This window comes from Alexandromys fortis, unplaced genomic scaffold, assembly GCF_014885135.2.
Source record: "Alexandromys fortis isolate MF-2015 unplaced genomic scaffold, M_Fortis_MF-2015_v1.1 scaffold_161, whole genome shotgun sequence".
In the NCBI taxonomy this organism is placed as follows: Eukaryota; Metazoa; Chordata; class Mammalia; order Rodentia; family Cricetidae; genus Alexandromys; species Alexandromys fortis.
Window position 1 is genome coordinate 462,400 of NW_026068073.1, and position 17,261 is coordinate 479,660.

The 17,261-nt window shown below is 52.5% G+C and overlaps 1 protein-coding gene across 1 annotated transcript in view; it reads left to right on the forward strand.

Moving 5' to 3' along the window:
- The window catches only part of Sult2b1 (sulfotransferase family 2B member 1), a 28,172-nt gene that overhangs the window by 10,272 nt on the left and 639 nt on the right, over nt 1-17,261 (forward strand). Inside the window, exons 2-6 of the mRNA XM_050121387.1 lie at nt 7,673-7,815; nt 12,087-12,295; nt 12,788-12,914; nt 13,304-13,398; nt 16,541-16,721. Coding sequence (XP_049977344.1) covers nt 7,673-7,815; nt 12,087-12,295; nt 12,788-12,914; nt 13,304-13,398; nt 16,541-16,721 — 755 coding nt within the window. The remainder of the gene's footprint in view (nt 1-7,672; nt 7,816-12,086; nt 12,296-12,787; nt 12,915-13,303; nt 13,399-16,540; nt 16,722-17,261) is intronic.

A 17,261-nucleotide genomic window follows, 5' to 3' on the forward strand; every position in this document is an offset into this window, starting at 1 on the left:
GGGGGGGGGGGGGGGGGGGGGGGGGGGGGGGGGGGGGGGGGGGGGGGGGGGGGGGGGGGGGGGGGGGGGGGGGAATGGAAACATGTCTTCGTGAGGGGCTGGGTGCAAGACTACTGAGAGCTCATTTCCTCCCTCTTGGCTTCCAGTTCTTCAGTGCTGCCGGCAACACCTTGTGTCTTTCACTGGTTCTTGCTCAAGGTCGTCTGTGCACCCGGAACATTTCAGGGGTGGGGGACAAGTTTGTTCATCTAACAGAGACGATGAGTTCTGCCCCCGACCCTGCTGTTCCTGGTTCTTGAGGGAGGAATACCATCCCCGCTTCCTTATCAGTGGGGAAGCTGCGCTGAAAGAAGGAAACACACAAAGAAAACAGTCACTAAGTAGTAAGCGACGGCAGGGGCAGTAAACAAGACGGAGACTCAGTGAGGCACCTGGGCTGGAGCCGGCGCATCACAGTGATGCTGGGAACGAAGCTCCCAGCGAGCCCAAGTCAGAGTCGACTCAGTAGATTTCCCCTGGCTCTGGCTACGCGTGAGTCATCCTGCCGAGTGGAGTTAGGGACGCTGGCACAGATGCACTCCGCGCCGTGGCCAGCGTGGAGGTGAGCGTGGATGTGAGGAAGGGCATCCTGGAGGCACAGTCTGGGCGGCTGGACTGCTGTAAACACTGGCCATCATGTGACTGGAGCTGGCTCAGGCTGGGGGACTCTGGGGAGCTGACCCCAACGTGAGTCAGCAGAACAGCCTGGCGTCTGTGACAGTGGGGGCTGGTTGAGCAGGGCTACAGCCTGCCAGACACCCGAGTCCTCGTGTGGCTCCTTCAGAGACCCCCATAGCGCATTCCTCAGAGGGGCGCCCCGACCTCCTGTGACCAAACTGGAAATGTCCTGTTCCAGAGCTCCCCATCTGAGATTAATCCCTCCTCCTCTTCCTCCTTCCTCTCTCACTCCCTTTATCATGAGACATGGTCCGAATATGTAGCCCAGGCTGATCTCAAACTTGCAATCCTCCTGTCTCAGACCCACATACCGTCACTTTCTGATGTTGATAATGCTGTCATCTGGAGCTGGCCTGGATCGATCCTGTCATTAGGATTCAGTACTCTCTGAGCCCTGTCCCTTGACCAGGGCTCATGGACTATCGATGGAAGAACAGACACCCCAGGGAAGGAGCCTGCTCACATGTCCCCCAGCAGTGGGGTGGTAGCATGGGTGTGCTATCTTGTGAGACATCTTCTCAAACATCCTGGGTAGACAGTCACTGGCTATCACTGTAATAGCGGAGGTTGCGTTATCTGAATGAGACTCATAAAAGATGGAATCACAGCCGGGCGGTGGTGGCGCACGCCTTTAATCGCAGCACTCGGGAGGCAGAGGCAGGCGGATCTCTGAGTCTGAGGCCAGCCTGGTCTCCAGAGTGAGTTCTAGAACAGCCAGGGCTGTTACACAGAAAAGCCCTATCTTGAATCACCGCCCTGCCTCTTACCTCCCCTCCCCCGCCCCAGTAAAAAGAGAATCACAGGCTCAGGACTTGGCTGAGTTGGCAAAGCACTTTCCCGTCACACATGAGGCCCTGGGTTCCATGCCAGCACCACATAGGCCTGGTGTGATGGTGACACCCGGAATCCCACCACTAAGGGCCTACAGTGGAAGGATTGCCAGGAATTTGAGTCAAGCCTGGGATACTTGGGCGAGCCTTGTCTCAAGAAACAAAACCACAGTAATACGGTAAAGTCAATGTAGGGGAGTTCTGTCACCCTCCAGAGATGTGACATGAGTTGGCCTCTGGAGACTCCCAAAGCCCCTCCAACAGCTGGGGCTGTCCCCTGACCCCTGCTTATCTGAGGATGTCTCTGTGCTTGCTTCCCGTTCCTGTCCTGGCACAATGTCCACACACACAGTCACGGCTGGAAGTCACATAAAAGTGGTGGAGAGCCAGGTGTATGCAGAGCGCAGTCCCGCTCTGTGGCTTCCAGGCTGATGGAAGACTCCCTGCAAACCTTAGCACCACAGAGGCCCCTTCTCCCACTGCTGCTTCTGTGTGTGTGTGTGCGCGCGCGCACGCACAGGTGCACAGGTGTGTGGGTGAACGTGAAAGCCAGAGGTTAGTCTTGGCTGTCAGAGGTGTCACCCACTATGTACTTATTTCGAGTGTGTGTGTGTGTGTGTGTGTGTTGTGTGTGGGCGTGTGTAGAGTGGCATGTGCTCACAACTCAGGTTGTTAGGCCTGGCAGGGAGTGGCTTTATCTGCTGAGCCATCCTGCCAGATGCGTCTGCCTTCTTTTGACAGGGTCCCTGGCTGATCCTAAAGATGGTCATTTAGAGCAGGCTGGTTGGCCAGCGGGCTCTAGGGGTCGGCTGTCCCCATTTTGCTGGACTGCAGGCCACCCACCAAGGCTTCCATGTCAAGGTTGGGAACAAGCCCAAGTTCACGTGCTTCTGCGGCAAGCATTACCAAGTGTTTGTTTCTCTTGGATAAGCACCCGCGAGAAGCAATGTGCTTTGCCACCTGGATTGTTGCAATACTTCATTCAGGTTTATTAACTATAAGATAACATTGATCAGCTCGTGGGACCGACATGGTGGTGGAGCTGGGTGCCGGTCTGACCAGGGCATCTTTGAACACCCTGGGTCCATTTTGTGTCTCCCTGACTTATGGAATTCAAATCTGTCCGCCCTCCATGGCTGTGTGTCATTAGCCAGGTTGCTCCACCCCTCTGAGCCTCCATTGTCTCCTCTTTGGGTCAGGGATCATCAGAGGCCTCGCAGTGTTGCTGGAGCTCTCTCCACTGCTGGCAGCACAGGGAGTATTTTGGAGACATTAACCAAAACAGACTGACCAAAAACAAACAGTTGTTGGGGCTGGAGAGCTGGCTCAGCGGTTAAGAGCGCTGGCTGCTCTTGCAGAGGACCCAGGTTTAGTTCTCAGCACACACATAGCGGCTTACATCTGTCTGTAGCTTCAGTTCAGGGGCTCTGAGGCCCTCTAGTGGCCTCTGCAGGCACGGCACGTGGTGTACAGATACATGAAAGCAAAACATCCACACGTATAACATAAATAAATTAATCTAAAGACAGTTCTTTCACTTTTTTTTAAAGATTTATTTATTTATTATGTGTACAGCATTCCTTCCATGTGCACACGCATTTCCAGCCAGCGTGGTGCGCAGTTCTCATTATAAATGGCTGTGAGCCACCATGTGGTTGCTGGGAATTGAACTCAGGACCTCTAGAAGAACAGTCAGTGTTCTTAACCATTGAGCCATCTCTCCAGCCCAGTTCTTTCACTTTTGAAAGCCCCTGGACAATGAAGATAGTCAGAATATGCGCCATGACTACCTTCACTCAGTAAATCTGAAGCCCCAAGCACCCTAGAATCCTAACCTATTTTAGTGCTGGCTTGACACCATGGGTAGAAGGTTGCATGCCTGACCTCATAGAACCAAGCGAGAGACAAAACATGGGGAACAAAAATATTGGGTGAAATATCTTTGCGGCTGTGAGAGTGTGCGGGACACATCTGGAACTGGAGTTTAGACTCAGGTCTCTTTCAACGCGCGCGCGCGCGCGCGCGCGCGCGCGTGTGTGTGTGTGTGTGTGTGTGTATGTGTGTGTGTATGTATGTGCGTGTGTGTATATGTGTGCGTGCAACTATTTCAAAAGACAAAGTCTCCAGGTGACATCTGTGAACCCTGTGTTTAGGGTAAGATGAGGCAATATTCAGCTTGATCTGGGTGAACTGAAACAGTTCAGAGGGACTCGTGTGTGGGCTTGGGGGCGCAGCTGGCTGAAGGATGCATGTGTGTCCAGCCCATGTGTCCTCCAGGGTGAGGTTCAGTGAGAACATGCATATTTCACACAGGGAGGGAAGAGTCTGGAGAGGAATGGAAGGTAAGGGGAACCCCACTGCAGGGTTGACTCGGAATGTGGGGCCACAGAGTTGATGGCACAGAGGGACAGGGCAGACGGGATGCCGTGTGGAGCCTTGTAATGGCGTGGCTACACCTTTCAGTAAGACAGGTGCTGCCTTGTGAGCAGGGGAAGGGCAGAGCTGGTCCTAGGTGGGTCCTCTCCTGCTGGTGGGAAGAACTCACCGTGGGGGCCTTAATGGGGACCAGGGTGTAAAACTAGGTGATTTCAGCAATGGAGGCTTTAGGTGATGGTGTCTCTTCCTTCCCTGCATCTCCTGACACGGAGGCCTGTGCAAACTCAGCCTTTCTTCTCTCCCCGCCCAAGGGGTGGAGCTGATGGCCTTCAGAGGACCCGTCCTCATCACTTTCAGTGCTAAAGTGAAGACCGCCTGCGGGTATTGGCACCAGAAATGAGAAAACCACAAGATCAAGATGTAGAATCCAAAGAGGCTGCATGAGCCTAGGAGCCAGAGCTGGCGGGAAGGTGGGGATGAGGAGGAGGGCATGGGAAGACTGTGGAGGAGAGTGCAGGAGAATCTGAGTTCCAGTTCCTGGCTGGCAAAGTCTCTGCAGCCTCCAGGGCTGGAGGCACCGGCAAGGGAGGGGACGCAGATGTCTGGGACTGTCCTTCACTTGGTCAGTCTTTCCTTCCTTCGGCCATTTGTTCGTTCATTCTCTCAGTCAGTCAGCTGTTTGTGCATTTTTCTCATTCGCTCATTCTCCCCCTGTCCCTTCGTCCCCCCATCCCTGTACCAGCCATCCACTGTCTCCCTCACACACTCATTCGGTCACACATAACTGAGCCAGAAGCCCTGGGCCCTTGCTGCTTGGCCTCTCAGGACGTGAGCTGCATTCAGAGGGTTTTGTTTCTGTTTTATCAGTGGAGCGGTGGCCCAGGTGTCCACTTTAATTTACTTACTCATCCGGGAATCATTTCAGGGTGCCTAAGGGAACAAGATTCTCCCCTGGAAGGTGACTCAGTTTCCCTCCCCTATAATGGGAAGGAAATAACTTTCAAGGAGCTGCTGAGATTAAAGACTAAATTATACCTGGGGCTATGAAGTGTCTCTCAAGAACCCGGTACTTAAGATACACAAGCCCTTATAATCCTCAGTAGGGTGGGAGGCTTGAAGCAGTGATTACTGCTGTCTGCTGATGACAGTTGAGGAAACTGAGGCTCAGGCTGCAAGGCGGGTTAGGCATAGCCTTGGGCAGGCATCAGCTAGTCTGCCTGGTAACTGGTGACCTCACCACTCCCGCCTGTGGAGCCAAATCTTCCTGGTAACTGGTGATATCACACATTCTACCCTCAGGCTCGACCTATAGGAAACTGATGACCTCACCGAGCAGATGAAGTAGCCGAGGAGTCTCCACCTCACTGCAGGCACACTGCACCGCAGGCTGGCTCCTCCACTGTTGCAGAAAGTGATGGTTTTAGTGCAGATTTATAGGAGCTGAGCTTCCAACCAGGCTACCAGACCGCACACTGACCACTTCAGCCTCCTGCGGTTCTCTATTTAACCGACTTCGATAGTGCACTTTCTCCGTGCTGGACAGAGGCTTGCGCTCCTTATATCCTTATAAAATACTACAAGGTGGCAGATATAGATATAGATATAGATATAGATATAGATATAGATATAGATATAGATATAGATATAGATATAGATATAGATATAGATATAGATATAGATATACCAAGACAGAGCGACCCACAGTGTGGACTCCTGAATACGTTACCCTCCATGTTTCTGGGTTTCATCTATGTGTTCAGAACCAAACTCTCACCATCAACACCATCATCATTGCTGTTGCTGTTCTAGGGATGGGACCCAGGGCCTTGCCATGCTCACCCCTCACTGGGGGCTTCCAGGCAGGAGCTCCATTACTGAGCCATACCCCTCATTGGGGAGTTTACATTCCAAATGTTCTTCTTTCTAAGATGTATTTTTATTGTATTCATCTGTGTGTGTGTCTGTGTGGGGTACCATGTTGGCCAGAAGGGGGCATCAGAAGGTATCAGAGGCATTCATCTGTGTGTGTGTGTGTGTGTGTGTCTGTGTGTGTGTGTCTGTGTGTCTGTGTGGGTACCACGTGGGCCAGAAGGGGGCATCAGAAGGTATCAGAGACATTAACTATTTGTGCGCTGGCTTATGTGGGTCCCAGAATTAGAACGTGGCTTCTCTGAAACAGCTGTGAGGTGGTGCACGCCTTTAATCCCAGCACTCGGGAGGCAGAGGCAGGTGGATCTCTGTGAGTTTGAGACCAGCCTGGTCTACAAGAGCTAGTTCCAGACAGGCTCCAAAACCACAGAGAAACCCTGTCTCGAAAAACCAAAAAAATAAAAAAATAAAATAAAATAAAAAAATGAAACAGCTGTGAGTACTTCTAACCACTGAGCCATAAACTCTCCAGTCCCTTTTTTGAGGGGAGGGCAGGGAGATTTAAGGCAAGGTGGTCTGTGTAGCCCTGGCTGCCTTAGAACTCACTCTGTAGACCAGGCTGGCCTTGAACTCAGAAATCTACCTGCCTGTACTTCCTGAGCACTGGGACTAACAATGTGAACCACCGCTGCCTGGCAGCTTCTTAATTTTTGACTGAATCTCCCTGTGTCACTCAAAGAGAGCCGGGTATTTGAAGAGTGTTTGGCGATACCCACAGTTCTGGCCGTCCTAACCTTCCTGGGTCTGACAGGGACAGAGACGGGGGGCCCGCAACACTAGCATGCAGAACTTTAGTGGGAGACTCATGGCATGCAGTTGCTACACAGAAGTGGAGTGCAGAAATTGCTCCCTGAGATAGAGTGACATGAAACCAGTGACAGAAACTGGACCTTGGAATCCATGTCTGAGCATGCTCAGTCCAGTCAGGACCTTGTAATCCATGTCTGAGCATGCTCAGTCCAGTCAGGACCTTGTAATCCATGTCTCAGGATGTTCAGTCCTGCCATCAAGAGTCAAGCAGATACAGCCAAACGCTGTTCTTATGAACTTTTAGTGGGAACTGTGTATAAAGCAAAATGCTGTGGTTTCTTTTCCCCAGGAAACATGAATCCAAGGGTTGTAGCTCAGCGGCAGGACAGTGGGATACTATGCCAGCTCCGTCAGTATTGACTCATTACACAAAACCTATGTCCTGGATGAGCCTGGTGACCCAGATCTGTCATCCTAGGAATTTAGGAGGCTGAGACACAAGAATCAAAAGTTCAAGACTATCCAGAACAGCTCAGTGAGACCCTGTCTCCAACAAATTAATAGAGGGTTGTGGGCATGGCTCAGTGGTAGAGCCCCTACCTGGAATCCTCCAGTGGGGCTAGGGCATGGCGTGGTGATAGGACACTTCCTGTACCGTTCTGGAAGCCTGGGTTCAGTTCTTTCTTTGGAAAGTCAGTTGTGGCTGCATAAATACGTCACGGCTTTAGAAAAAGCAGCCAGATCACTTTAACTTCTCGGTGAGTCATGGGGGGTTTTCTCGTGGGCTCTGCAGCATGCAGCACGGGCAGGGCACCTGCCTCTTTTATAAGATGGCCTGGTGACGTTGGGAACACTGAGCTCCACTCACGGATAGGAAGCACTCTGCCTCCTGCCAGCTGCCCGGCTTTGGGCAAACCACTCCCACCCTCTGTGCCCATGAAGATGATAAGCAAGACATCTTAGGGTGGCTGTGGCTCAGAGAAAGGGCTCTCCTCAGCAGGGTGTCAGTGGAGGGGCCCCCAACCTGTCCCCTCCTTGCTCTCCCTCACGTGTGCCTTCCTCTCTCGCAGCCAGAAGCTGCAGGGGGAATATTTCCGGTACAAAGGCATTCCCTTCCCCGTCGGCATGTACTCACCCGAGAGCCTCAGCCTGGCAGAGAACACTGACAACGTGCGGGATGAGGACATTTTCATTGTCACCTACCCCAAATCAGGTACGTAAGCTTGGGCTCAGGGGAGAAGTGGGGAGGGAAGGAGCCCGCAACCTCTTCTGGAAGCACCATCCCGGACACTGCCCACTAACTCTCTGATACAGGCAGACTCCAAAGACCTGGCCAACTCCCTTCCCCTCCAGGGCTGCAACCATCTCCCCAGACCTCCCCCATCTCCTCAACCCCCACAGCACTGAGTGTCCCCAGACCTTCCATCTCCTCTGCTCCACAACCCTGAGTGTCCCCAGACCTCCCCTGTCCCCTCAGCTCTACCGCACTGAGTGTCCCCAGACCTCCCATCTTCTCAGCCCCCACCACACCGAGTGCCCCCAGATCTCCCCTGTCCCCTCAGCCCCCACCGCACTGAGTGTCCCCAGACCTTCCCCATCTCCTCAGACACTGTGTGGTCTGGTGAGTACTTTGTTTTTGTTGAGACAGGTTTTCACGTAGCCCAGGCTAGCCTTGAACTCCTGGTCGTCCTGCCTCAGTGTCTTAGGTTCTGGGAGGTGGATGTATGCCTCCAGATGGAATCTCTGCTTTCTCATTGGGAGGCTTTCCTGAATTTTCCAAGAGCTTTGTCTGCATTGGACATTGCTGTGCTCTGTGAGCCTGAACCACGCCTGCTACCTAACGTGCTGGTGCAGATGTTCTTCCCCTCCAAGTCATTCTGAACTCACAGATGAGGAAAGTCAGTGTTCTCAAGACAGAGTTTTTCTGTGTAACAGCCCTAGCAGTCCTGGAACTCGCTCTGTAGACCAGGCTGGCCTTGAATTCACAGAGATACACCTGCCTCTGCCTCCCGAGTGCTGGGATTAAAGGCGTGCGCCACCATCGTCCGGCTAGAATATTGTATACATAATAAATAAATAAATTAAAAAAATGTGCAGGAGGTGGTGGCACACCCCTTTAATCCCACCACCACCCAGTTTGTTCTTTTCTTTGTGTGATAAAAAAACATCTTGATGTGGGCTGGAGAGATGGCTCAGTGGTTAAGAGCATTGCCTGCTCATCCAGAGGTCCTGAGTTCAATTCCCAGCCTCCACATGGGGGCTCACAATCATCTGTAATGAGGTCTGGTGCCCTCTTCTGGCCTGCAGGAAGAAAGGGCTTGCATGGTTCACACTTCCAGGCAGGCCACAGTACATCAGGAAGGGAAATCAGACCAGGAATTCAGGAGGGACCTGAAGTAGAACCACGCAGGACACTGCTTCCCAGCTCCTCATAGAACCCAGGACCCCTTGCCTGGGAGTGGGTTGGGCCCTTCTACATCAATTAGTAGTCAAGAATATGCCCATCCTAACAAATTCCAGGCCAGCTAGAGCTAAATAAATAAATAATGAAAGGCCTCAGAGACATGCCCCTGACGCAGTGCCCAGCGGAGACTTGGGTAACTCTGAACTGTGTAGACAGCTGCAGCTAACTAGGAGAGCTGGGTTGGGTCAAGCTGTGCACATCTGTGATCCCAGCAAAGCCAGAGGATCAGGAGTTAAAGGTCATCCTTAGCTACAGACTGGATTTAAAGTCCGCCTGAGGCACAGAAGACCCTGTTCCCCCCCCCCAAAAAAAAAGTCTGACTCATGCTACTGCAAGAGCGAGCCTTACAGACACCATCCTCAGAGAAATAAACCGGACCCAGAAGAGATCACATGAGGCCCTTAAAGTAGCCATGCTTGGACGGAGAAACTGAGGCAGAGACCAGGTAAGGGGCAGCGTGAGGTGAGAAAGGAGGGCATTATTTAGTGATGGGGCCGACTGTTGCGAACAATGTGGTTGCATGTATGCTGCCAACCGGAAATGGTTAGGATGGTGAGGTCTGCGTCGTGTGTATTCTAACACAAAGAGGAAGGGAACTTGCCGGCATAGATTTCAATAGAGAAGCTCCGGACGCGAGAGTAATCCCCACCGTCTGCAGGAAAAGGGAACCCCAGGCAGTGGTAAATTGGAGAATGGGACTTCCCTGTTCCTCTCTCCGGATTCAGTTTCACGGAAGAGATGGAGGATTCTTGTCATTTCATTGTATTTTCCCTGCGCTAGTGACGAGGCACGGAAGAGGGCAGCCACCAAGAACAATGTCAGATAATTCATGTTCCTCTGGCGCCCCCTGCTGGCGGGTGAGAACTGGGCCGGCTCGCTAGGGAGCACCTTCTCTGCCCAGGCGCCCAAGACACTTGAAGGTTGATGGTGGAAGAGACTCGGCTCCTGGGCAGGAACAGGGACTGGTTGACGTGACATTCAGATAGATGAGATAAGCTGGGCCTGGTGGGACAGGCCTGCTGCCTTTGCTAGGCCAGGGTCTGCTTTATTTTCGTTTGGGGGTTTGGTTTTTTGTTTTATGTTTTGGGTTTTTCGAGATAGGGTTTCTCAAAAGCTTTTGAGAAAGGTTTCAAGCTCTTGTCTTGAAAATAACTATAACAAAATTAATTAGTTAAGGAAATAAGGATGATAAAATGGCTCAGCAGGGAAATTCACCAAGGCTGCTAACCTGAAGGTGAGTCCCAGGACCCACATAAAAGCCAAGCATGGGGCTGGAAAGATGGCTCAGAGGTTAAGAGCATTGCCTGCTCTTCCAAAGGTCCTGAGTTCAATTCCCAGCAACCACATGGTGGCTCACAACCATCTGTAATGGGGTCTGGTGCCCTCTTCTGGCCTGCAGGCATACACACAGAATATTATATACACAATAAATAAATAAATAAATAAATAAATAAATAAATAAATAAATAAATAAATAAATAAATAAATAAATTTAAAAAAAAAAAAAAGCCAAGCATGGTAGAAGGCTTGTGCCTATAACTTCAGTGCTGAGGGTAGAGACAGATTCTGGGTGCTCCATGGCCAGCCAGTTTAGGGGAGATGTTGAGGTCCATTTCAGTAGGAGACCCTTTCTTTTTTTTTTTTAATATTTTTATTTATTTATTATGTATACAATATTCTGTCTGTATGTCTGCCTGCAGGCCAGAAGAGGGCATCAGATCTCATTATGGATGGCTGTGAGCCACCATGTGGTTGCTGGGAATTGAACTCAGGACCTCTGGAAGAGCAGTCAGTGCTTTTAACCTCTGAGCCATCTCTCCAGCCCCGAGAGCCTTTCTTAAACAATAAAGCAGAGTTATAGAAGAGATAATGTTTTCCTCCAACCTCCATACATTCAGAAGTGGGCATATCTTTCCAAAGCATGCAGGCACCACACACACATGCACGCACACACACATGCACACACTACACATAGGCACACACACATAGGCACACATGCATGCACACACACAGGCACACACACACAGGTACACACGCACACAGGCACACAGGGAGGCAGTCAGCTCGGTGACTGAATGCGGGGTTTCTCCCTGTCCGCTGGGCTGCAGCATGTCCTGCAGGGAGGCAGAGGTCAGTGAGGGGAAGGAATACACATTGAGGTAGCAGTGTCCACTCCCAAGAAGCCCAGGATCTCCATAAGCGGCCAGCACAGGGACAGTCATAGCTCTCCTAGGACCGGAGGTTCAGGGCTATGTTTGCTTTTATTTTATATATATGGATGTTGGAGACACGTGTATGTGCACAGTGTGTGTGCAGTGCCCACAGAGGCCTGAAAAGGGCGTCACATCCCTTGGAAATGGAGTTACCAGTGGTTGTGAGCTGCCATCTAGGTGCTGGGAATTGAATCCTTTGCAAAGGCATCCTAAGCCATTTCTCCAGCCCCCTCATCTTCACTGGTGTTCTGTTGCTGTGAGAGACACCATGACCACTGCATCTCTTATAAAGGAAAGTATTAAATTGGGACTGGCTTATGGCTTCAGAGGCTTCATCCATTATTCTCATGATAGGGAGCAGAGTGGCGTGCAAGCAGACGTGGTAGCTGAGAGTTCTCCATCTGGAATCTCAGGCAGCAGGAAGAGAGAGAGCCTCTGGGCCTGACCTGAACCCCTGAAACTTCAAAGCCCATCCCTAATGATATACTTCCTCCATCAAGGCCACTCCCTAGTGACGGGATATTCAAATCTATGAACCTATGGGGGCCATTCTTAATTAACCACCACACCCCTGGTTTTGTTCTGAGACTACAATTCAGACTGGCCTCAGATTCAAAGTGGTCTTCTAACTTAGCCTCCAGAGTGCTGGAATGACATCCCTGTCCAGCGTCTGGCCAGGCTGTTCCCTGCCTTGCCTCCTGCTTTCTTAGGTGCCTTCAAACTCAGTGCCCGCATTGGGAACATGGGTCTGTTCCCACTCTTTGCCATCCTTTCTGCTCCCAGCTAACCTCTCTGTTCTCCCGGTAGGTACCAACTGGATGATTGAGATCCTCTGCTTAATTTTGAAAGATGGGGACCCCTCGTGGATCCGCTCTGAGCCCATTTGGCAACGTGCACCCTGGTGCGAGACCATCATAAGCGCCTTTAGTCTCCCAGACCGGCCCAGCCCCCGCCTCATGAGCTCCCACCTCCCCATTCAACTCTTTACCAAGGCGGCCTTCAGCTCCAAGGCCAAGGTGAGGTGGGCAGAGGGGGTGAGGCTGGGAGACTAATCCTGAGAAGCTTCATGGTGAATACACTCTTGACATGTGGCCCTGGGAGTCTGCCTTTTAAAGGGGAGCAGACTCTTGGCCAGATGTGGTCATATGTGCCTGTCACCCCAACACTTGAGAAACTGAATCAGGAGAGTGGTCATGATTTCCAGGGCACCCTAGGCTACAGAATGATGCCACTGCCTTCCCGGCACCATGTCCCATGTCCTCATCCTGACTCTCAGGCCTTCCTCCACCCTGCTTTGTTTCCAGAAACCAAACTGGCTCAGAAACAGCCCCTCCCTCCTTCTAATGTGATTGGAGGAGGCTTGGTCCCTAAGAATGGGCTGGGCTGAGCCCACTCCACCATGAGTGTGTCCTGCCTGCAGGGTCAGAAGAGGGGGAGGAAGGCAGGCCGCCTGGGGGCAGGGCCCACCATACCTGACACCCTCTCCCCTCCCTCGCCATCTTATACAGGTGATCTACCTGGGCCGGAACCCCCGGGACGTCGTGGTGTCTCTTTATTATTACTCTAAGATTGCAGGGCAATTGAAGGACCCTGGGACGCCTGACCAGTTCCTTCAGGATTTCCTCAAAGGAGAAGGTGAGGACTGGGAAGGGAAGAGAGATGGGAAGAGACAAAAATAGGAGAGGCAGAGATGGGGAGAGACAGAGAGGGAGAGACAGAGATGGGGGGAGACAGAGATGGGGAGAGACAGAGATGGGGGAGGCAGAGATGGGGAGAGACAGAGATGGGGAGAGACAGAGATGGGGGAGGCAGAGATGGGAGAGATCAAGGAGAGCAGAGATGGAGATAGAGACCAGGTAGACCGACTAACCGACGACTGGGTGGTGGAGGAGGAACTGCACAAACAAGAGCTGGGGGAGGGGGTCTCTGACCCCGGCTGAAAGGCCTTAGGCAGCCGGCACAGGTGGCCCGAGCAGCCTGGTCCTGAGAGCCCTGTGACCCTCACACCCCTCTACTGTCTGCAGTGCAGTTTGGCTCCTGGTTTGACCACATCAAGGGCTGGATCCGGATGCAGAGCCATGAGAACTTCCTGTTTATCACCTACGAAGAGCTGCAGCAGGTTCGTCTGGTGTATGCCCCTGGCACCTCTCCCTCGCCACACGCTCCTGGATGCCCGCCAACCTCCTATCAGGCCTTGTCCTGGGGGAACAAAACTGATGGTGGTCTGGAGATGGGAAGTGGGTAACTATAGGCAAATAGGGCTCTTCAGCTCACGATCAGATAGGATGGACAACCTATGGTGGTCTGGAGATGGGACATGGGTAACTATAGGCAGATAGGGCCTGTCAACTCACAATCAGATAGGAGGGACACACAGCAGCAAATGGACAAGCGGCCAGGAGAGTCTGCAGCCAGAGCAGCCAGTGCAAAGGGCCTGGGGAAGCGTTCCTCCCCCCACTCTCTCCCCTCCATCACTCTAAATCTTGGGAGCCCAAGTGCCTGAGGATGACCTTGAACTTCTAATTCTTCTGTTTCCAATGCCCGAGTTTATGGAAGTACCCCCATGCCTGACTCCTGCAGTGCTGGGGACAACCCAGGCTTCTAGCAACAAACTCTCTCTTTTATTTATTTTCTAGACAGGGTTTCTCTGTGTAGCCCTGGCTGTTCTGGAACTCACTCTGTAGACCAGGCTGGCCTCTGTCTCCAGATCTCCCTGACTCAGCCTCCCCCAAGTGCTGGTATATTCCATAACTGCCACCTTTTTCAGTTCTGAGGATTGAACCCAGGGCCTGTATACGCTGGGCAAGTAACAAATGAGTCGTAACTTGAAGTCCTTGCTGGGAAATTCTAGGCAAGGACTTTTAAATTTTAAATGGAGTTTCATTAAGGTTCCCAGGCTGGCCTTGAACTTTCAATCCTCCTTGGTCTCCAGAGTGACTGAGGTGACAGGCTTGTGTCACCAGGCCTAGCTTCCAGAGACACTTATGGTAGTTACCACCTTAGATTCTCAGTGACTCTCAGCTCTCAGCTGGGAGCACAGCCCGGAGGAGTGTGCCTGGCCCTGGTGTGCTGCGCCTACCCCAAGCCTGCCCAGCCCTGGGTCAGCCTGTAGAGTGTGAACGGCTAGCTAGGTCAGGGTAAGGGCACATGGGGCTGAGTCGAAGGCCAGGGTAAGGGCACGTGGGAATGGCCACCAGGAGAGCCAACCAGCGCCTGCCACCTACTGCTAAGCACCAGTGAGAATCTGTGCACAGCTGTTCCCAGAGACCGGGCAGAGAAGCCCAGGAAAGACTCACCCACTGGAGCCTGTCCCCAGCACTCAGGAGGCAGAGGCAGCAGAGCGAGTTCCAGGACAGCCAGGGCTACCTGGTGAGACTCTGACTCAGAAACATAAAGCGAACAACAGAATAAACCAGAAGGCTAGAGAGGTGACTCAGCAGTTAACCCTGGCACGCCTCTAATCCCAGCACTCGGGAGGCAGAGGCAGGCGGATCTCTGTGAGTTTGAGACCAGCCTGGTCTACAGAGCTCATTCCAGGACAGGCTCCAAAGCTACAGAGAAACCCTGTCTCGAAACAAACAAACAAACAAGAACACTGACTATTTTTGCAGAGGACTGGATTTGGCTCCCAGCACCCACATGGTGGCTCACGACTGGTGGTAACTCCAGTTCTGGGGGATATGGTGTCCTCTTCTGGCTTCTGTGGGCCACATGGCACATATACCTGCAGGTAAAACACTCCTACACATAAAGTAATACATTTTTTAAAAAGTAGAGTTGAACCGGGCACCTTTAATCTCAGCACTCAGGAGGCAGAGGCAGGTGGATCTCTATGAGTTCGAGGTCAGCCTGGTCTACAGAGCGAGTTCCAGGACAGCCAGGGCTACACAGAGAAACCCTGTCTTAAAAAAACAAAGAACAACAACAAACAAATAAAAAAAGAGTTGGCAAGTTGACTCAAAGGGTAAAGTCGCTTGCTACCAGGCCTAACGACCTGAGTTCAATCCCCAGATGTGGAAAGAGAGAACTGACCTCTGCCATGTGCACACACACAGCACACATGCACGAATGTAATAAAAAATTACATATATATATTATATATACATATTCACTTCAAATAGCAATAGGCCACCAATTTTGAGCTGTGGAAATCGTAATTATTTAGGTTCGCCCTGAGAAGTCCTCACGGCGTTCAGAGGAGGGCATGAGCTTTAGCACTCTGGAGAGAGTCGGGCATTCGCCAAAGACACACAGCGATTCCCCGCAGCCCCCATAATTTTTCCATCCCGATACTTTCTCCTGAGAAAGCTTTCGGCGCCATGTCTCCCTCCCTTCATCCAATCAAGTTTTATTCTCCTAACCAAAAACTGGGCCACGGAGTGGAGCACAGCTTCGGGGACTCTGCAAGGGACACGGCACCGCCCACATGTGTGTTTCTGGGACAGGCCTGTGGCTCAGAGAACAAAGGCTTATGAAAGAGAAATTGACCTGGAAAAGCTGACCATGGGGCTATGCAGCCACCAGCTATGCCGAGCACCGTATGTCATGGCTGGGAGGTTGAGAGGACCGTGGAGCTTGGGGGGCTGAGTCTGAGCTTTGGGGTTATGTGACTTTGGGCAAGTATCTTCTATCTCTGGACCTCCGTTTGTCAACTGGGTGTGACCTTTCTTGCAAATCTGACGGCAGGATCAGCACAAATGTGAACGAGGACTTGGGTCACAGTTTGGTTCCAGGGACTTGAGCCAAGTGTCATGAGGAAGGCAGCAATTGAATTTATCAGTGGCAGGGATTATCGAGAAATCCTGTGCTGAGCTGTGCAGGGGTGAAAGGTCAGGAGCGGCAGTGTGGGAAGCAGGGGCTCACACCACACCACCCTGTCCTTGAAAACCAGGCCAGGGAGGACTCTGTCCCACGTACTGGGGAGCCACTGAATCAAGGGCGCCAGGGAAGAGTTGGCTGAAGTGAGGAGATGGGGGGCCTCCCCGGAGGCAGGCAGGCTGGGAGAGGGGCTGCGGCGGGGAGGATGAGATGTGGGCCAGGGTGGGGACGTTGGGGACACAGAAATGAAAACATGGCAAAAGAAGGCAGGCGGGACAGGAATCTGGGCTGAGGCAGCCGGGGAAGGGGAGGCCCCAGAGACCAGTGCTGGGGGTGCGGAAAGGGGCAGAGCCGTCAGCTTCTGATGTAAACTTGGAAACCACTGGCCTCCCCACCAGGTACCCAAAGTGGCCCCCACTCCACTATTCTTTTTCCCACCCCAGGACCTGCGAGGCTCTGTGCAACGCATCTGTGAGTTCCTGGGCCGGCCACTGGGTGAAGAGGCCCTGAGCTCTGTGGTGGCCCACTCCGCTTTTGGTGCCATGAAGGCCAATACAATGTCCAACTACACGCTGCTGCCGGCCAGCCTGCTGGACCACCGCCAGGGGGCGTTCCTGCGCAAAGGTACCACTGTGCGCTTCTAGACAGTTCACAGCTTCGGGGGGCCTTCATTTTCCCGGATGCCCCAGGGAGTGTACAGGGCCTCTTGGTAGGAGGCCTGGCATTCCAGGTGCCTACCTGCTGACCTGCCTCGATCTGGACATCCGCCTGAAACCAAACATCCTGAGGGCATTCAAAGCCAGGCTCCAACAGCGTGAGGCTGAAGTCGCAGGAACCTTTGTTTTAGTGCGGAATAATTCAGTGTTTAGTCAGGCGTGGTGGTGCTTGCCGGTCAAACCAGCTATTCAGAGTTGGGGCCATTCTGGGCTGCTTCAGATTCTGTCTCCAAACAAAGCCGTGACAACCCAGGTGGTCCAGGCTGGTCCCCGACCCCCGGATCCTGCCGCCATGTGAAGTCACGGTCTAAATCCCAAGAAATGAGTATCTCTAAGGTGTAGCAGCCCCCTTCGGGGAGACTCGGGGAGACTCCTGATCTCACCAGAGGCGACATGACTGCCATGCAATAAAGTCTACAAGCTGTTTGGAAGGCCCCTGTCCGCACAG